The sequence below is a fragment of the Dendrobates tinctorius genome, unplaced genomic scaffold (genome assembly GCF_039654945.1).
Source record: "Dendrobates tinctorius isolate UK_male_01 unplaced genomic scaffold, ASM3965494v1 ptg000010l, whole genome shotgun sequence".
NCBI lineage: Eukaryota > Metazoa > Chordata > Amphibia > Anura > Dendrobatidae > Dendrobates > Dendrobates tinctorius.
This window is the reverse complement of record NW_027361678.1, coordinates 3,450,248-3,472,464: the sequence shown is the minus strand read 5'-3', so window position 1 is coordinate 3,472,464 and position 22,217 is coordinate 3,450,248. Positions and strand designations below refer to the sequence as shown.

Here is a 22,217-nt window from a genome sequence, read left to right as displayed (position 1 = left end):
GCTACCACAGCATCTTGCAGCGGCATGCTATTCCATCCGGTTTGCGTTTAGTTGGACCATCATTTATTTTTCAACAGGACAATGACCCCAAACACACCTCCAGGCTGTGTAAGGGCTATTTGACCAAGAAGGAGAGTGATGGGGTGCTACGCCAGATGACCTTGCCTCCACAGTCACCAGACCTGAACCCAATCGAGATGGTTTGGGGTAAGCTGGACCGCAGAGTGAAGGTAAAAGGGTCAACAAGTGCTAAGCATCTCTGGGAACTCCTTCAAGACTGTTGGAAGACTATTTCCGGTGACTACCTCTTGAAGCTCATCAAGAGAATGCCAAGAGTGTGCAAAGCAGTAATCAAAGCAAAAGGTAGCTACTTTGAAGAACCTAGAATATAAGACATATTTTCAGTTGTTTCACATTTTTTTGTTAATTATATAATTCCACATGTGTTAATTCATAGTTTTGATGCCTTCAGAGTGAATCTACAATTTTCATAGTCATGAAAATAAAGAAAACTATTTGAATCATAGAATCATAGAATCGTCGAGTTGGAAGGGACCTCCTGGGCCATCTGGTCCAACCCCCTGCTCAAAGCAGGATTCGCTAAATCATCCCAGTCAGATGTCTGTCCAGCCTCTGTTTGAAGACTTCCATTGAAGGAGAACTCACCACTTCTCGTGGCAGCCTGTTCCACTCATTGATCACTCTAACTGTCAAAAAGTTTTTTCTAATATCTAATCTGTGTCTCTTCCCATTCAGTTTCATCCCATTGCTTCTAGTCTTTCCTTGTGCAAATGAGAATAAAGTTGATCCTTCTACAATGTGACAGCCCTTTAGATATTTGTAGACAGCTATTAAGTCTCCTCTCAGTCTTCTCTTTTGCAAACTAAACATTCCCAAATCCTGCAACCTTTCCTCATAAGACAGGGTTTGCAGACCGGTCACCATTCTGGTCGCTCTTTTCTGAACTTGCTCCAGTTTGTTGATGTCTTTTTTAAAATGTGGTGCCCAAAACTGGACACAATATTCCAGATGAGGTCTGACCAAAGAGGAGTAGAGGGAAATAATGACTTCACGTGATCTAGACTGTATGCTTCTGTTAATACATTCTAGAATTGCATTTGCCTTTTTTGCTGCTGCATCACACTGTTGACTCATATTCAGTCTGTGATCTATTAGTATACCCAAGTCTTTTTCACATGTGCTGTCACTTAGCCCTATTCCTCCCATTCTATATATGCTTTTTTCATTTTTATTGCCCAGATGTAGTACTTTGCATTTCTCCCTGTTAAAAACCATTCTGTTAGTTGCTGCCCACTTCTCCAGTTTATTTAAATCTTTTTGAATCCTCTCTCTCTCTTCTCTAGTATTAGCTATCCCTCCTAGCTTTGTGTCATCAGCAAATTTAATCAGTTTACCCTCAATTCCTTCATCTAAATCGTTGATAAAGATGTTGAACAATACAGGGCCCAGGACAGAGCCCTGTGGTACCCCACTTGAGACATTCTTCCAACTGGATGTGCAGCCATTTACGACCACTCTTTGGGTCCGATCACTAAGCCAGTTATGAATCCACCTAACAGTTGCCTTGTCCATTCCATACTTAGTCATTTTTTCAATAAGGATTGTATGAGAGACTTTGTCAAATGCTTTGCTGAAGTCAAGATATACTATATCTACAGCATTTCCTTGATCCACCCAATCAGTGATACCGTCATAGAAGGAAATTAAGTTAGTCTGACATGACTTATTAGTTAGAAACCCATGCTGACTCTGTTTAATCACTTCATTCTTATCCAGGTATTGACATACATGTTGTTTAATAATTTGTTCAAAGATCTTTCCTGGTATAGAAGTCAGACTCACCGGCCTATAGTTACCTGGGTCCACCTTCTTCCCCTTTTTGAAGATAGGAACAACATTTGCTCTTCTCCAGTCTTCTGGCACTTCTCCTGTTCTCCAAGAATTTTCAAAGATTATGGAGAGGGGTTCAAAAATTTCTTCTGCTATCTCCTTCAGTACTCTGGGGTGTAATTCATCTGGACCTGGAGATTTGAATTCATTTAGGTTAGCTAAGTGTTTCCTCACTATCTTTCTGTTTATAGATATCCTGGATTCTTCTATTCCCTTAATAGGACAGTGAATAACAGTTGATGTTGCATTTCCTTTCTGAGAGAAAACAGATGCAAAATAGGAATTTAAAAGTTCAGCCTTCTCAACATCCTGTCTTACCATTTCATCATTTTCATCCTGTAAAAATCCTATAGCATCTTTGACTTTTCTTTTACTTTTGACATATCCCCAAAATCCTTTATTATTGCTTTTGACATCTCTTGCAAGCCTCAGTTCATTTTCAGCTTTAGCTAATCTGATTTGTGCCCTGCAGGTTCTGCAGACAGCATTATATTCTTCTTTAGATATGCCTCCCTCTTTCCATTTTATAAACATTTTTTTCTTCCTTTTTAGCATGTGCTTAAGTTCTGTGTTCATCCATCCTGGTTTCCTTAAATGCTTCCTATTCTTCCCTCTTTTCGGAATTGTTAACAACTGTGCTTTGAGAATTTCATTTTTCAAGATTTCCCATCCTTCCTGGACATTTTTGTCTTTAAGGATATCCAGCCATTGGATCCCTCCAATTCTCTTTCTGAATCCCTTAAAATCTGCCTTTCTGAAATCTAACATTGACGTCTGAGTCTTCACAGGTCTTCCACCTCTAGTAATCCAAAATTCTAAAATAGCATGGTCGCTACCTCCTAGGGTCCCAGCCACTTTTACCTCCTCAACCATTTCCTCCCTGTTTATAAGGATTAGATCCAAGGTAGCAGTTCCCCTTGTTTTCTCCCTTACCTTTTGGAAGATAAAGTTGTCAGCAAGAGAGGATAAGAATTTCCTTGACCTGTTAGTTTTGCCTGAGAGAGATTCCCAACAAATGTCTGGATAGTTGAAATCTCCCATGACAACTATGTCATATTTTTTGGAGAACTTGGCCATCTGATGCATAAAGAGTTCATCTATATCTTCGGCTTGCACAGGCGGCCTGTAGTAAATGCCTACAATGGTGTCCTTTCCATTGTTCTGTCCTTGTATTCTTACCCAAACAGTTTCCACAGAACTCCCAGTCTCTGAAGCTTCAATCTCTGTGCAGATATACGCGTTTCTAACATACAATGCGACACCCCCTCCTCGTTTATCAAGTCTGTTTCTTGCAAATAAGTTGTATCCCTCTAGTCTTGTATTCCAATCATGTGTATTGTCCCACCAAGTTTCAGTGATTCCAATTACATCATATTTCTGTTCCTGTGTTAGTAGTTCCAATTCTCCTTGTTTGTTGCCCATGCTTTGTGCATTAGTATAGAAACATTTTAGTTTGTGATTGGTTTCTCTTTCTCCAATATTTTTATTAATTAGATTCTTTCGTCTTTGTTCTTCCTTTCCACTTCTAATAGCAGAGTTCTCAATAGCATTTGTCAGGTGTATGGCTTTTTCTGGTCTTTTGCTTCCCTTCCCATGTTGTTCTAGTTTAAAGCTCTCCTTACAAGTGTAGCAAGGCGACTTCCAAATACATGCTTTCCAGTCTTCGTAAGGTGCACCCCATCTCTAGCAAGTAGTCCATCGTATAAGTAGTTCACTCCGTGATCCAGAAATCCAAATCGTTGCTGACGGCACCATCGACGTAGCCAGTTGTTCACCTGCAGAATCTTATTCCACCTCCTTGTTCCATGGCCATCCACTGGGAGGATGGAAGAGAAGACCACCTGCGCTCCCAGTTCTTTCACTTTCTTGCCTAAGTCTTCAAAGTCTCTGCAGATGATTTCCAGGTCGTTTCTTGCGGTGTCATTTGTCCCCACATGTAGTAGCAGGAATGGGTAGTCATCTGTAGGTCTGAAGAGTCCTGATATCCTGTCAGACACATCTTTAATTTTTGCACCTGGAAGACAGCACATTTCTCTTGTAGTTATATCCGGTCTGCAGATAGCGGCCTCTGTTCCTCTCAGCAGGGAATCCCCCATGACCACCACTCTCCGTTTCTTCTTCACAACATTTTTCTTTCTCCATCCAGGAGGACTCTGAGGGCGTACAAGGTTGCTGTTTGTTGGCAAAGTCTTATCCTGATGTATTTCTTCATCGTTTTCCTGCGTGAGAGCCTGGTACTGGTTTCTGAGCAGTATGGGTGCTGACTGCCTCCTGATCCTCCTGCTTCTCTGGGTCACATGTCTCCATTCCTCTGTTTCTTCAGGTGCACTTCGAATTTCTTCTCTTTCTGTAACATGAAGAGATAATTCTGCTCTGTCCAAGAACTCTTCACCTTCCTTAATGATCTTCAACGTAGCTAACCTCTCTTTGAGATTTTGCAACTTTTCCTCCAACAGGGACACAAGCTTGCATTTGTGGCATGTGAAGTTTGGCTTTTCCACTGGTAAATCTGTGAACATGTAGCAAGAAATGCAGCTCACCAAATGGCTCCTGGCCTCTTCCATCTTGAGATTTCTTAAAAACGATGAAAGATGAGCCAAATTTCGCGCGCCGGATAGGCGCGCGGTTTTTCCGATTTCCTCTTTTCAGCTGCAACCGCCAAAACCCAGTGATAGTTGAGCTCGCGGAGACTCTTCACTTATCCCAGAAGGCACTGGGAATATGCAAATGATCTCCTCAAGACTCTTCCCCTGGTTTTCCGATTTCCTCTTTTCAGCTGCAACCGCCAAAACCCAGTGATCGTTGAGCTCGCGGAGACTCTTCACTTATCCCAGAAGGCACTGGGAATATGCAAATGATCTCCTCAAGACTCTTCCCCTGGTTTTCCGATTTCTTCTTTTCAGCTGCAACCGCCAAAACCCAGTGATCGTTGAGCTCGCGGAGACTCTTCACTTATCCCAGAAGGCACTGGGAATATGGAAATGATCTCCTCAAGACTCTTCCCCTGGTTTTAAAGCTGGGCACTTTACACTGTAATTAGTGACTGTCAGGGACATTTTTATTAATATAAAGTTACCATAGTAAAATGATTTGTGGCTGTCCACTATCTCATAAAGCAGCCATAGACACAGTCAGGTATTCTTTAAAACACAGAAGTTAAATAACTTGTACTAAAAAAATCTGAGACAAAACACAATAATCAGGGACCCTGCAGGGCACAACATTCCCACTGAGCCCCTGAAGGCTAACGCTGAGGGGTAAAACTCATGCGGACGTCTCCCAGCTGTGACTTAAATGTCAACTGGTAAGTGATCAAGCTCTGGCTGTCCTTCAGGGCCGAGCCCAGGTCCCAGAGAGAGCTGAAAAAGTAAACTGCTTGCTTGCAGTGTGGATACCACTGACAGCTGCCTGTCTCATCGGACACTTCCAACAGAATGAGAAGATGTGTCCAAACTTTTGGTCTGTACTGTATATATTACATATATGTGTGTCACTGACATTTATATATACAATATATACAATTCTTTCTGCGGATTCCGCTGCGGTTTGCCATCTCCTCCATTGTGGAGATGAAAAACCGCAGGGCAAAACCTTTTGACCAGCAGATTTACCTGCGGATTTTACAAAATCCGCACGGCCAAATCCGCACCCCAATCCGCAGCGTGTGCACGTACCCTTTTATTCCGCACCAAATCTGCGTGGAAAAATCTGCAGCATGTGCACAGCGTTTTTTGTTTTACATAGCCTTAAACGGTACTGTACCATCACGTGCAGTTCTGCTGCAGTACTGCAGGGCCAAATCTGCTGCAGAACTGCACAGAATCTGCACCGTGTGCACATGGCTTAAGTCTACAAACTTCTGACGTCTCCAAATTTCCAAGCAATAAATTTTGTTTTTTGTTTTTTTCTGAAAAGGAAAATGGTCAACATGGTCAAAATTAAAAAAAAAAAAAGTGCTTTCAGACCTCAAATAATGTAAAGAAAACAAGTTCATAATCATTTAGAAACAACACTAATGTTTTAACTCAGGAAGAGTTCAGAAATAAATATTTTGTGGAATAACCATGATTTTTAATGACAGCTTTCTTGTGTCTTGGCATGCTGGTCACCAGTCTTTCACACTGTTTGTGGCGTAAAAATTTAAGCAGTTCTTCTTTGTTTGATGTGTTGTGACTATCCATCTTCCTCTTGATTACATTCCAGAGGTTTTCAACGGGGTTCAGACCTGGAGAATGGGCTGCCCATAACAAGGTTTTGATGTGGTAGTCTCCTAATTTTTGCCAGATATATATATATATATATATATATATACACACACACACACACACACACACATACATACAGTGCTGGCCAAAAGTATTAACACCCCTGCAATTCTGTCAAACAATACTCAGTTTCTTCCTGAAAATGATTGCAATCACAAATTCTTTGATATTATTATCTTCATTTAATTTGCTTCCAAGGAAAAAACACAAAAGAGAATGAAGCAAAAAGCAAATCATTGATCATTTCACACAAAACTCCAAAAATGGGCCAGACAAAAGTATTGGCACCCTCAGCCTAATACTTGGTTGCACAACCTTTAGCCAAAATAACTGCGACCAACCGCTTCCGGTAACCATCAATGAGTTTTTTACAATGCTCTGCTGGAATTTTAGACCATTCTTCTTTGGCAAACTGCTCCAGGTCCCTGATATTTGAAGGGTGCCTTCTCCAAACTGCCATTTTTAGATCTCTCCACAGGTGTTCTATGGGATTCATGTCTGGACTCATTGCTGGCCATCTTAAAAGTCTCCAGTGCTTTCTCTCAAACCATTTTCTAGTGCTTTTTGAAGTGTGTTTTGGGTCATTGTCCTGCTGGAAGACCCATGACCTCTGAGGGAGACCCAGTTTTCTCACACTGGGCCCTACATTATGCTGCAAAATTTGTTGGTAGTCTTCAGACTTCATAATGCCATGCACACAGTCAAGCAGTCCAGTGCCAGAGGCAGCAAAGCAACCCCAAAACATCAGGGAACCTCCTCCATGTTTGACTGTAGGGACGTGTTCTTTTCTTTGAATGCCTCTTTTTTTTCCTGTAAACTCTATGTTGATGCCTTTTCCCAAAAAGCTCTACTTTTGTCTCATCTGACCAGAGAACATTCTTCCAAAACGTTTTAGGCTTTCTCAGGTAAGTTTTGACAAACTCCAGCCTGGCTTTTTTATGTCTCGGGGTAAGAAGTGGGGTCTTCCTGGGTATCCTACCATACAGTCCCTTTTCATTCAGACGCCGACGGATAGTACGAGTTGACACTGTTGTACCCTTGGACTGCAGTGCAGCTTGAACTTGTTTGGATGTTAGTCGAGGTTCTTTATCCACCATCCGCACAATCTTGCGTTGAAATCTCTTGCAATTTTTCTTTTCCGTCCACATCTAGGGAGTTTAGCCACAGTGCCATGGGGTTTAAACTTCTTGATGACACTGCGCACGGTAGACACAGGAACATTCAGGTATTTGGAGATGGACTTCTAGCCTTGAGATTGCTCCTGCTTCGTCACAATTTGGTTTCTCAAGTCCTCAGACAGTTCTTTGGTCTTCTTTCTTTTCTCCATGCTCAATGTGGTACACACAAGGACACAGGACAGAGGTTGAGTCAACTTTAATCTATGTCAACTGGCTGCAAGTGTGATTTAGTTATTGCCAACACCTGTTAGGTGCCACAGGTAAGTTACAGGTGCTGTTAATTACACAAATTAGAGAAGCATCACATGATTTTTCGAACAGTGCCAATACTTTTGTCCACCCTCTTTTTTATGTTTGGTGTGGAATTATATCCAATTTGGCTTTAGGACAATTCTTTTTGTGTTTTTTCATTTAAGACAAATTAAATGAAGATAATAATACCAAAGAATTTGTGTCTGCAATCATTTTCAGGAAGAAACTGAGTATTATCTGACAGAATTGCAGGGGTGTCAATACTTTTGGCCAACACTGTATACACACATATATACACACTGTATATACACACACATATACATACATGCATTCCTTGACAAATATTTACAAAAAGACCTCATAGCTTGAGGCTTACGAATACAGGTCTTCCCATCCTTTCCAGTCCAAGATGAGAATTTTAAAACTAAGTGGGAAAATCTAACAAATATATGTTCCAGGGGTTTTATTGAACTCCTGAAACAAATGAACCATGATTCTTTGGTTGCGTTGGAATCAGAAATGGAAAAATTACAAGTCACCCTCCGCAGGGATATGACTAGCGATTCCCTTAAAAAATTCAATGAGGAAATGGATGACCTCTCCCAGAAATGGGCACAGGAAATTCAATCTTCCAAGGCCAAAAAATTCCAAAGGGATGTGGAAGACAAAAAATTTTCACGGGTGTACAGATGGCGGAATCCCCAGGAAAGGTCCAGGTCACAGTTTAGGAGTTCCTCACACTCCAGATCAAGATCCGCCTCGATGAGGTCTAATATATCAGGTGACGACAATTATACGTCTAAAATGCCTACCATTGCTGGTCCCTCTGGAAATAATTCTGCAACGAAACGCATTGTGACAAGACAAACTACCAAGAACAAGTCTAATCATGGCAAGGCCTCTAACTCCCAGGGAGGGATCCAGGTACTCAACTTGTCCTCCCATGTATTGTCTCACAATCAATTAGAGGTTTTATCTAAAGGTCTGTCTTTTTGCCCTACTAATTCATTTCATCTTTTTACAGCCATAAAAGATCTGCACTTGTTTTCCCGCAAGATTTTGCTGCGGAAACTTCACAACAAGAGAGCCTCCCGTGAATTAATGTGTGAGGTCGAGAAAGGCACTTCGCAAGCTGGAGGAGCTTTTGGATGAAGAGATTGCTCCTTATCCAAGTAGGTTTCCACCGTCCACCGCTCCCAGGTCAGTCAAGTTCCCCCCCTTGTCCCTAAGTCCGGCTATTGAAGTTTTCACCAAATTCGTTTGTGATGACTTTAAAGAGTTGTCCACTAGACGCCAATATGACAATTTAACACATGCTCAACGGACTGTTATAGTCCAGTTACAATCTTTGTCTGATGTCGTTTTCACACCGGCGGACAAGGGGGGGAATATTGTGATCTGGCCGCATGAAAAGTACAAACGTGAGGCCCTCCGTCAGTTGAGGGACTCTAATACCTACCTTAGACTTTCCTCCAATCCACTTGCATCTTTCTCTCTTGACCTCCAGCGTATTCTAATGGAGGCCCTTGATACTAATGTTATCATGAGACAGATCTTTGATGGCCTTTTGGCAAAATATCCGAGGGTACCGACTTTTTACTTGCTACCTAAAATCCACAAGAATGCCCTTGACCCACCGGGGCGTCCTATAGTGTCTGGCATTGGGGGCCTATGTGACCCAATTTGCCAGTTTATCGACTTCTATTTGAAACCAATAGTGGAAACGTTACCTTCCTATGTACGTGACACTACGGACGCCCAGGCTAGGGTTGACGGCATTCTTGTGGAACAAGGAACTTTGTTGGTGACTGTCGACGTGGAGAGTCTCTATACCTGTATTGAGCACTCTCATGGCATCAAGGCGGTCCGCTTCTTCCTGGGAGCTTCCGACCTGGATGGCCCGCTATGTGGGCTAATCCTCGAGCTGCTGCACTATATCCTAACCCACAATTTTTTTATTTTCAAAGACCAGTTATACCTACAGAAGCGCGGCACAGCCATGGGCGCGGCCTGTGCGCCCGCGTACACTAATCTCTTCCTCGGTTCATGGGAGAGATCTATTTTTGGCGACGCAGGCATGCCGGACGCTTCCCATGTGCTGTGCTGGCACAGGTATATCGATGATATTTTGTTTTTGTGGGATGGGACTGTGCGGCAGCTCGAGGATTTTATGAGGACGCTGAACTCCAATTTCTTTAACATCCATTTGACGTATTCTTATGACTATAAGAAGATTAACTTTTTGGACGTCACCATGGATGTTGATGAGGCTGGTCGCATCCAGACTGACGTCTATCGTAAACCGACATCGGTTAATTCATTGGTTCATGCGTCCTCTGCTCACAATCCTTCCACCATCAGCGCCGTCCCGGTCGGACAGTTCCTAAGGATGAGGCGGATCTGTTCCTCAGATGCCAAATTTGAAGCTCAATCTTTAGATTTGAGGTCACACTTTTCCAACCGTGGTTACTCTAATAGGTGTATTAAAAGGGGCTATCAGAGAGCAAGGGCTACTCCACACGGCAGTCTCCTCAAGTCCCAAAGGAGAAACCCCCGTGATAAAGATGGACCTATTAGATTCATATCCACTTTTAACCATGCATGGGAGGATATGAGACAGATTCTTATTAACCCCTTCACCCCAAGGGTGGTTTGCACGTTCATGACCGGGCCAATTTTTACAATTCTGACCACTGTACCTTTATGAGGTCATAACTCTGGAACGCTTCCATGGATCCCGGTGATTCTGACATTGTTTTCTCGTGACATATTGTACTTCATGTTAATGGTAAAATTTCATTCAAATAACTTGCGCTAATTTGTGAGAAAAACGGAAATTTGGCGAAAATTTTGAAAATTTCGCAATTTTCCAACTTTGAATTTTTATGCCCTTAAATCACAGAGATACGGCACACAAAAAACTTGATAACTAACATTTCCCACATGTTTACTTTACATCAGCACAATTTTGGAACCAAAATTTTTTTTTGTTAGGAAGTTATAAGGGTTAAAAGTTGACCAGCGATTTCTCATTTTTACAACACCATTTTATTTTTAGGACCACATCACATTTGAAGCCACTTTGAGGGGTCTATATGATAGAAAATACCCAAAAGTGACACCATTCTAAAAACTGCACCCCTTAAGGTGCTCAAAACCACATTCAAGAAGTTTATTAACCCTTTAGGTGCGTCACAGGAATTTTTTTGAAAATTTAAAAAAAAATTAACATCTAACTTTTTTTCATAAAAAAAATACTTCAGGTTCAATTTTTTCTATTTTACCAAGGGTAACAGGAGAAATTGGACTGCAAAAGTTATTGTGCAATTTGTCCTGAGTACGCTGATACCTGATATGTGGGGGGAACGACTGTTTCAGCGCATGGCAGAGCTCAGAATGGAAGGAGCGCCGTTTGACTTTTTCAATGCAAAATTGGCTGGAATTCAGATTGGACGCCATGTCACGTTTGGAGAGTCCCTGATGTACCTAATCAGTGGAAACCCCCTACAAGTGACCCCATTTTGGAAACTAGACCCCCCAAGGAACTTATCTAGATATGTGGTGAGCACTTTGAACCCCCCAGTGCTTCACAGAAGTTTATAACGCCCAGGCGTGAAAATAAAAAATTCGTATTTTTTCCACAAACATGATCTTTTAGTCACCATTTTTTTATTTTCCCAAGGGTACCAAGAGAAATTGGACCCCAAAAGTTGTTGTCCTATTTGTCCTGAGTATGCTGATACCCCATATGTGGGAGAAAACTACTGTATGGGCACACGTCGGGGCTCGGAAGGGAAGTAGTGACGTTTTGGAATGCAGACTTTGATGGAATGGTCTGCGGGTGTCATGTTGCCTTTGGAGAGCCCCTAATGTACCTAAACAGTGGAAACCCCCACAAATGACCCCATTTTGGAAACGAGACCCCCTAAGGAACTTATGTAGATGTGTGGTGAGCACTTTGAACCCCCAAGGGCTTCACAGAAGTTTATAATTGCCAGGCATGAAAATAAAAAAATCGTATTTTTTCCACAAGCATGATCAATTAGTCCCCAATTTTTTTATTTTCCCAAGGGTAACAGGAGAAATTGAACCCCAAAAGTTGTTGTCCAATTTGTCCTGAGTACGCTGATACCCCATATGTGGGAGAAAACTACTGTATGGACACACGTCGGGGCTCGGAAGGGAAGCAGTGACGTTTTGGAATGCAGACCTTGATGGAATGGAATGGTCTGCTGGTGTCATGTGCGTTTGGAGAGCCCCTGATGTACCTAAACTATTGAAACTCCCCACAAGTGACCCCATTTTGGACACTAGACCCCCCACGGAACTTATCTAGATGTGTGGTGAGCACTTTGAACCCCCAAGTGCTTCACAGAAGTTTATAACACTCGGACGTGAAAATAAAAAAATCATTTTTTTCCACAAAAATGATATTTTTGCCCCCAATTTTTTATTTTCCTAAGGGTAACAGGAGAAATTGGACCCCAAAAATTGTTTTGCAATTTGTCCTGAGTAGGCTGATACCCTACATGTGGGGGTAAAACACTGTTTGAGCGCATGGCAGAGCTTGGAAGGGAAGGAACACCATTTGACTTTTTCAACTCAGAATTGGCTAGAATTGAGATCAGACGCCATGTTGCATTTGGAGAGCCCCTGATGTGCCCAAACAGTGGAAACCCCCAATTCTAACTCCAACCCGAACCCCAACACACCCCTAACCCTAATCTCAGCCCTAACCTTAACCCTAACCCTAGCCCTAGCCCTAGCCCTAACCCTAGCCCTAACCCTAATGGAAAAATGGAAATAAATACATTTTTTTTATTTTATTATTTTTCCCTAACTAAGGGGGTGATAACGGGGGGTTTGATTTACTATTTATGGCGGTTTTTATGTTTGGCAGCTGTCGCACGCTAAAAGACGCTTTTTATTGTAAAAATAGTTTTTGCATCACCACATATTGAGAGCTTTAATTTTTCCGTATTTTGACACACCGAGTCATGTGAGGTCTTATTTTTTGCGGGACAAGTTGACGTTTTTATTGGTACCATTTTCGGGCACGTGACGTTTTTTGATCGCTTTTTATTACGATTTTTGGGATGCAAAATGAAGAAAAACCAGCGTTTCATGAATTTCTTTTGGGGGGGTGCGTTTACACCGTTCCGCGTGCGGTAAAATTGATAAAGCGGTTTTATTCTTCGGGTCAGTACGGTTACAGCGATACCTCATTTAGGTCATTTTTTTATGTTTTGTCGGTTTTATGCAATGAAAACTATTTTATATAAAAAATAATTATTTTTGCATCGCTTTATTCTGCGAGCTATAACTTTTTTATTTTTTCGCTGATGATGCTGTATGGCGGCTCGTTTTTTGCGGGACAAGATGACGTTTTCAGCGGTACCATGGATATTTATATGCGTTTTTTTGATTGCGCGTTATTACACTTTTTGTTTGGCGGTATGATAATAAATCATTATTTTTTGCTTCGTTTTTTATTTTTATTTTTTAAGGGGTTCGCTAAAGGGGTTAACTAATGGCACAGTTTTATAGGGCGGGTCGTTACGGATGCGGCGATACCTAATATGTGTACTTTTATTGTTTTTTTTTTATTTCCAAAAAATGGAATATTTTTTTTTTTTTTTTCTAATTTATTTGGCAATTTTTTTTTAATTATTTTAACACTTTTTTTTATTTTTTTTTTAACTTTATTAAATAGTCCCAGGTGGGACATCACTGTCCTGTGACAGATCGCTGATCTGTCACAGGCAGTGCAGAAGGCTTCCTCATGCCTGCGCTTTGCAGGCACTGAGGAAGCCAGCTTCCTGCAGGCCCCCGAAGGCCCCCGTCGCCATCTTGGATTCAGGGGCTTGCAGGAAAGGAGCCCCCCGCAGCAGCGCTGCACATTGTGCTGCCGTGGGGGGCTCAGGGAAGCACGGAGGGAGCCCCCTCCCTGCCGATGCTTCCCTTTAACCCCCGGTACACCGCGATCATGTTTGATCGCGGTGTGCAAGGGGTTAACGTGTCGGGGGCGGTCCATGACCACCCCTGACACATTGTGCCGGGTGTCAGCTGTGATAATCAGCCGACACCCGGCCGCGATCAGCGGCGCTCACCACGTGGGCGCCGCTGATCGCAGTAGACGTACTATCCCGTCCATGGGCATAGGGGCCCAGGTCCCATGGACGGGATAGTACGTCGGATGGCAGGAAGGGGTTAAACACTGGTCAATTTTGGGCACCGACCCCTCCCTTGGTGGGTCCCTTGGTAAACGCCCCATGATGACTTCAAGGAGGTCAAAAAATCTTAGCGATCTCCTTAAGAGTCACTATGTACCTATTCCCCCCAATCCCTTTGGCTCTAGGGGCTCTACACTTGGCTCTATACCATGCGGCCACTGTCTGGCATGCACAAATGTCCTGCGCTGTACGACTTTTAGCTCCTCAGATGGACGGAAACAATTTGAGATTTGTCATCGTATCTCATGTAGCAGTACGAACATAATTTATTATGCTACGTGTGGTTGTTCAAAAATTTATATTGGCTTTACATCAAGGGAACTTAGAACACGTGTGCGGGAGCATGTGCGGGACATTTGTGCATCGAAGACATTTCGCTTTTAAAAACGTTGCCACGTCATTTCCGGCAATTTCATAATAGCGAACCCGCTTCTCTCCAGGTTAGAGGGATTGACCAAATCGATCTCGGTATAAGAGGTGGCAATTATAAAAAAAGGTTGGCTCAGGTTGAAGCCAAATGGATTGTGACATTGGATACAATGTCGCCCAAGGGCCTAAATGAGTCCTTGTCCTTTTCGTCGTTCTTGTAGGCTTATTCCTGGGATTTAGTATGTCTGTATTGAATTCTGCATTGTATTTATGCTAATTCTCCTGTTTTCCCTTATCTTCCCTCTGTGTTCCCCTTATTCGGGACTTGGGGGAGTTTCTTTTGTTTTTATTTTTCGTTTTTAATTTGTGTTATTATTTCACTGTTTTATATAGTTTTCTTTGGGACCCTCTTTTTGCCTGTGGACGCATATTTCATCCCCTGGCTGACCTTCCCCTCGGTCAGGATCTTCAGCATAGACCTTCGCAAGCAATTGCACCTATATATATTTATATTATTGCTTGCGTGTTTAATATTCTTGCCTATGTGTCTATAATGCTGTGATTAATTCTCTTCACACATTCAAATGCTGATATACAAATGACTGTCATTTCTATATGTATGTTTACATGTGTATAAACTTCCTGTTATGCTTTCATATGTCTGTTTAAGTGCATATAATCTTGTAATGATAATTTGTCACATACGACTGGGCATATGAAATACGACATATGTACCGCCTTTTGATTGGTCTTTTGTATATATTGCGGTGGTGACACAGTGATTGTGCGCGCGCGCTCTGTGCTCCCTTGTGGCAGGCGGGCGTCTCTCCACCTCCCTTCGTGCGTTCAGGGACTTCCCCTCCCCCTTCGCCCACGGGGCTGTGTGACGTCTTTCCTGACCTGCCGTCTCTCGGGAGGTGCAGCGAGCGTGCGCTGCTACGAATCTCTGTGATTGGCCGACCGGCTACCATGTGACCAGTCACATGGGTCTTAAGAAGGTCCTGTTTGCACTTGTCCCACACTTCCCTTGAGAAAGTGTGCTGTGTGACACGCGAAATGCGCGTCGGGCCCCCCCATTCTGGCCCAGGGCTCACTGCCCTTGGTAAGTGTATGCCCCTATATGTCTTTCATATTATCGGCAACTTTTTATCTTGCTGTAATTACTCGCGTTTGGGGTTTCCTTCCTATGGTACATGTTATACCTATATGCACTGGCATTGGATTTGTGTATACCTATTGACATATATTGCATGTACCTATGAGCAGCATTTTGCACTATGAGTACCCTGTGGTTTCTCTGCTTCTATCCTGTGGTGATGTCCTATTTATTATTCCATGTGTTACTTTAATTATGTACTTTTATTACATTTAATAAAGATGAATTTTATATATCTTCCACCTGTATACTCCCTTTTCTCCGGGTATTCAAATCACACATATACATACATATACATACACAGTATTGTGTGTATATATATAAAAAAAAAAATTATAGTCTAGTTCAGGGGTCTCAAACTCGGCAGAGTAAATGGGCCGCACATAAAAAAAAAAATTTGAGCTGGCGGGCTGCATTCCTTTCAAACTTAATACACCTCGTACACACATGGCTCCGCTCCGTACTCCTCGTACACACACGGCGCCGCTCCATACTCCTCGTACACACATGGCTTTGCTCCATACACCTCGTACACAGACGGCTGCGCTCCATACACCTCGTACACATGCGGCTCTGCTCCGTACACCTCGTACACACGCGGCTCCTCTCCATATACCCCACTCCATACACATGCGGCTCTGCTCCGCACACCTCGTACACACGCGGCTCTGCTCTGTTCACCTCGTACACACGCGGCTCTGCTCCGTACACCTCTTACACACACGACTCCGCTCCATACACATTGTACACACACGGCTCCTCTCCATACACCTCGTACACACACACGGCTCTGCTCCATACACATTGTACACACATGGCTCCTCTCCGTACACCTTTTACACACACGGCTCTGCTCCATACACATTGTACACACGATTCCTCTCCGTACACCTCGTACACACGGCTCCGCTCCGTACACGCATGGCTCTGCTCCATCCACCCTGTAAACTCCTCCTGACCCCACACATAACCTTATCTTCATCCAGCACCATGACAACCAGCACAGACAGCAGCATCCTGCATACACTGAGGCCCCTGATCATGTGCCCCCTGACTCCTCCCCCTCCTGTGACCTCATCCCAGGTCCTGTGCAGTGTGTGCACACAGAACAGCCATAGCGCGCTCCTGAATGCGTGCCCTTCCCCCTGCCTCAGGGAGTGAGACATGTGGTACACCACGGGCCGCAGATGCCTGCCTCAGGGGCCGCATGCGGCCTGCGGGCCACGTGTTTGAGACCTCTGGTCTAGTCCATAGTGCCACCCTATTTAACACAGAAATACCCATATAAATAAGAAAAAATATCCATTATACATTAGGACCATTTTGAGATCTGCAACATTAATAAAGAAATTTAATACAAATTCTAAAAAGGTTTTCAGCACTTACTTGCATTACCAGGAACGCTGAGGAGCGTGCCGATTGAAATGAGGATGGGATATGTTAGAACAACTCCGACATTTACTAAGATGTTAAAAGCTGTAAAAAGAGGAAAATGAAAAAGACAAAAATAAATGTTACCATGTATAGGTCTGCATGGCAGCTGTAGACAATTAAAGCAGTAAAAATTTAAAAATTCTTATTTTTATTCCAGATGCAATGTAGCAGAAAGTATGGATACCAAGGTGGGCATAGTCTTGCATAACGGCCCCCTTCAAACGTCCTGATATTTCCGGTAGTGGAAAAAACAGTACCGGAGCTATCCGTGTGTTACATACATGTGTTATATGTGTGCCGCTTCAGTATGACACGTACTGGCACCTGGGAAAAGCTGTACAGTTTGGGCTGTTCATGGTGCTGAAGGCAGCTGTCATCACTATCGCCTGGTCTCCTTGAGATCAGCACGACCAGGCGACGATGATGGGAGTTGTATTCTGCACCCACAGCATCTGTACATCATGTGTAAAATAAATAATAAAAAAAAGCGTGGGCTCCAGTGTAATTTTCATAGCCAGCAGAGGGAAAGACAACCTCTGGAGGCTGATGTTAGTAATCTGGGAAAGGGGGCAATATCCCAAAAGGTTCCCAGGCTATTAATAACAGTTCACAGGTGTTTGCTTAGCCTTTACTCATTAGTTCACAGGAGACCCCAGAAAAAACATGATTTAGGCTATGTGCCCACGTAGCGTTTTTCATGCAGAATATTCCTGAGCGGAAACGCACACCCTCTGCCCGGGAAAACGCATGCGTTTTATGAAGCGCTTTTGTAAGCATTTTTGACGCTTTTGTTAAGCGTTTTTGCATGCGTTTTCATATGCGTTTTTGCAATACAACTGTATGTATGCGGAAATGCGTGCGTTTCTGCAAAATTAATGAACATGCTGCGTTTTTTTCTGCTAAGCGTTTCCGCAGCGGAAAAAAACGCACCATTAGGACAACATGTGCGGATTCCATTATGATTACATTGGATGCTTTTATTAAGCGTTTCTGCAGCAGAAACGCTTGTCTAAAAGCGCTGCAGAAATGCTTAAAAAACGCCACGTGGGCACACAGCCTTAGGGTACAACTATAATTTCTAACCAGTAAAGGCTAAACAGACAGCTGTGGGATGATATTAATAGACTGGGAAGGAGCCAGGGATATTGAATAAAAATCTCAGCCCTTAGCCGCCCCAGAAATGTCCCAACCATAAGATGCGCCAAATGTGGTGCTTAGCCTCGCTCTACTCACTTGCCCTGGTGCGTTGGCAAGTGGGGTAATAGGGTTGGGGTTGATGTCCGCTGTTTTTTGGCCGTTGACATCAAGCCCAGTGGTTAGTAATGGAGAGGCATCTATAAGACACCCCGATTACTAACCCCATAGTGATATTGTAAAAAATACACAGTCAGCATGAAGTCCTTTAATTGAAAGAAAGACACAGACTCCTTTATTTGAAATAAACACTCCCCACCCTCCTTTTCCCATTTATTTCAGGAAAATTAAAAATAATAAAACATCATATTCCTCACCTGTCCAACGACAATCCATTTGTCCCACGAAGAACTCCAGCTTTGCAACATTTGGACTGCATGATGCGACCGCTCAGCCACGAATCCAGGAGACACTAAGCTGAGCTTGGGATGCAACTTCAGTGATGAGTGTAAGCGGTGCTAGCAGTGATGTCATGAAGGTTACCGCAGTTCATCGGCCAGCTCACACTGAACTGAGCATGGGAACAGCTGACAGTGACCTGCAGTAACCTCAATGATGTTACCGCTCATCACTGAAGCTGCATCCCAACTCTATTACCCCACTTGCCACTGCACCATGGAAGTGGAAAGAGCGAGGCTAGATGCCAAAATTGAAGCATCATATGGATGTGCCATTTCTGGGGCGGCTGAGGGCTTAAGTTCTTAGCCTGGCAGGGTTGCCAATATCCCTGGCTCCTCCCCAGGCTATTAGTATTAGCCCACAGCTGTCTGTTTCAGCCTTTGCTGGTTAGAACTTATAGGGGGACCACATGTCATTTTTTTTTAGGGGTCCGCTGTAAACTAACCAGTAAAGGCTAAGCAAACAGCTGTGAGCTGTTATTAATAGACTGGGAAACTTTTAGGATAATGGCCCCTTTCCCAGCTTATTAACATCAGCCCCCAGCAGGTGGCTTTTCCTCTGCAGGTTATGAAAATTATGAAGGAGCCCATGCCTTTTTTTTAACTATTTATTTTACAGACAATGTACACAGCGGATGCTGAATACAACTCCCATCATAGTCGCCTGGTCGCTCTGGTCTCAGGGAGACCAGGCTACAATGATAAGAGCTGCCTTCAGTACCCAGCACCTGGGAACGGTGCAAACTGTACCGATTTTTCCCAGGCACTGGTACGTGTCACACTGATGACTCAAGGAAATCGTTCATCTGTCATCAGTGTACACGTGTGCAGGACGTTTTGCAGCCCATGCTGCTATTAAAAAATGGACATGTCAGCATGTACAGTCCATGGAAACACAATGACATGTGCGGAGACCCATTAATTTGAATTGGTCTACGTGTGTAAGTGCCTTCGGTATGTGTAAAAACTGTCATCACAGGTACCAGAGACACTGACGTATGAAGGAGGCCTTATTGTTGAAAGAAAAGTATTTGTTAAAGTTGAGAGAAAATGTTTTGCTACTTTTACACACTAAAAAATTTTTTATATATTCTCAGAGTTACCGTATAACTTTTTCATTTTTGGTCTGATAGAACATTATGAGAGATTATTTTTTGTAAGAAGAGTTGACATTTATATTGATACTAATTTAAAGTACTTTGGGTTCGATTCATTAAAGTTTTTACTACAAAATCTGTGGTAAAACACCTTAAGGCCGGGGTCACACTTGCGAGAAACTCGCACAAGTCTCGCGTCTCAATACCCTGCACTGCCGGCCATACTCGGGACCAGAGTGTGCGGCTGCATGTATTTATGTGCCGGCGGCAGTGCCGGGTATTGAGACGCGAGACTTGTGTGAGTTTCTCCCAAGTGTGACCCTGGCCTAAGTCACAACATTTTTGCGCAATTCGGAAGTTGAGCAAAAATATTACGATTTTTGGTACCTGTCCCAGCAAGATACCCCAATATGGGTGGAGCATGGGTGGGACGAGGCATGGCTAAGCTCGCCCCTCAAATTCTCAAATTGAAGAATGGTTACTCCACTTTTATGGCGTTACATGCCAGAAATGTACTCTAGTCCTGACTGGGTGCACATTAGTGTAATGACAAAAAAAAAAATTTATGAAACCATGTGCAATGGAGGAACTTTTATGGGTTATTTAAGAATAAGTATTGCTTTTTTTTGTTTTTTAAAAAAAGTTCCCCCTTTCATTCAAATGAAATAAGGCAAAAATGGTATTTTTCCGCCAAAAAAGGACATGCAATTTTGCATTATTATCTTTTATGTTGACAATAGGAGGGCAGATTCCTCGTCCAGATAGACCTGTTTGCTTTTACACTGTTGCTGGAATTTCTAGAAGACATTTTCTGAATGCACTTCTTGATCGTAAAACTTGAAGCTTTGCACTGAAAATGAAAAGATAATACTAAGTTCCAAAATATTTTAAAATATTCCAGAATGTTCTAGATGTGAATAAAATACCACTTTTTGTTACAACTTAGAAAGATATTTTCTTTAAAGATTAAAATTAAAAGATGAAAAATCTTTTGAAAAGGAGGGGGAACTTTTTTGAATATTTTACAAATTTGATGATACTAATGTCATTTGAATGCAATTGTTCCCCCAATGTAAGGGGTTTCATTTTCGTTTTGCAAAATTTTTAAAATTGTCATCACCCTAGTGCACATACCTTGCCATTTTGAAAAAAAAATCATGAGAACAGTAAAAAAAAAAAAAAAAAAAAGAATTACTTGATTTTTTAGGGAGAAATGGTCCATTCCTACTCACCTAACCAGAGACTGGCAACTCCACACAGATATCCCCATGGTATGGCTGAGAAGGATGACCAGTGCTCTACTTTGGTAAAATAAAGGATGATCGGTGTACAGGAGATGAAGATTAAATTGAAAAATCCTAAAGTAGAAAAAAAATGAGCTGCTTCACCGAAGTTAGCCGTTCCAAGAAACATCTTAAACAAAACCTGCAACAATAAGAATATCAATTGTTATGTAACCCAATTAGTCATCCAAAATACCTATCACACATCAGTTTTGGATATGTGTGGTATCCATTATTTATACAAAAAAAAAATCACAGAGCCATTATGAATGTTACTTTTCACAATTGTCCACAAAAAACTCCAAAACAGAGACATGTCCTACTTTAATTGTTGCCAGTTAATGGCCGGTGACAACAAAAATGGATTCCACATGGATGTCATCCATGTGCAGTCTATATTTTATGGTTTAAAGTGAATCTGTCAGCTGATGCATGCGTTCCAATCCCAGCATGTATCAGGCTCTGGCTGTATGATCTCAGCCATGTGTGTTTGACTCTGAAACACTGCGGATTGTCACTGAAAAACATACTTTAAAAGTCGTCATGGATCAAAACGTATGGGAGACTTGTCCCCGCCCGCTGCCAGTGACTGACAGGTCTCTTCCTATGCACACATGTGCATATAGGGACATGCCTGCTAATCCAGGCAGTGGGCGGGGAGGAGCTAGTCTACAGCCCGGTCTCAGTTCCCAGCGGTGTGTCAGTCAAACATACCTGGCTGAGATAATATATAGGTAGTGTCTGAAATAAGCTGCCCATGGATCATACAGCATGGGCTGAGCCTAGTACTGAAGGTCAGCTCCATTTACTTGATGGTGAGCTGCAATACCCAACACAACTAATAGACTAACCTGTGATGTTTCTGGAGACATTTTTTTTCTATGTTCAGACTTTTAGGCCATGAGATCTCAATGAGAAAACTTAGATCAGGCATCTAGGACTTATTACAGTGTTGTTAGTAAGAGTATTGGATTTCCTTGCTAATACCCCATCTACAGTATAAAACATTTGGGCGGTCCGCATATTTCAGAAGGTCCTTGCTGAATCAGCAGCTGGAGGAAAATCCGTGCAGCTGCAGGAGCAGGAAACCGGCAATCAGAAATGCATGAACTATCAATATACAACGGTAAATGAGCTCTGTGCATGTGATCAGGTTGCGGGATGCAGTGACAGACAGGAGACAGAGCAAGGGTTAACAGTTTTACTTAACAGGGGAATACTCCACACAGGGAGGCAAAAAGTTATAGGAAGGACAAAAACAGTTCAGATGCAAAAAGATGTGAAGAGTTAATGAAAACAAGGCAAAAAAAAAGTGGCAGTCTGTGTTAGATCAACTTAGCCTGTCAGTGGTCTTCCACGCCGTGGTAATTACGGAGCAGGTGATGACACCAACAACGGCTGGAGCGGGGCTGTTCCGGTGGGGTCCTGTAGACAACGATGATCCATC

At 42.7% G+C, this 22,217-nt stretch overlaps 1 protein-coding gene across 5 annotated transcripts in view; it reads right to left on the bottom strand.

Moving 5' to 3' along the window:
• The window catches only part of SLC35F4 (solute carrier family 35 member F4), a 482,865-nt gene that overhangs the window by 26,387 nt on the left and 434,261 nt on the right, over positions 1 to 22,217 (bottom strand). For 4 of the 5 annotated variants that reach the window (XM_073585785.1, XM_073585800.1, XM_073585794.1 and 1 more), the window contains 2 exons: positions 20,720 to 20,912; positions 16,751 to 16,840 (listed from right to left, as the gene is read on the bottom strand). In XM_073585785.1, the coding sequence (XP_073441886.1) occupies positions 16,751 to 16,840; positions 20,720 to 20,912 (283 nt within the window). Of the gene's footprint in view, positions 1 to 16,750; positions 16,841 to 20,719; positions 20,913 to 22,217 lie in introns of those variants that run through there. The other variant, XM_073585815.1, reaches the window with a different exon arrangement.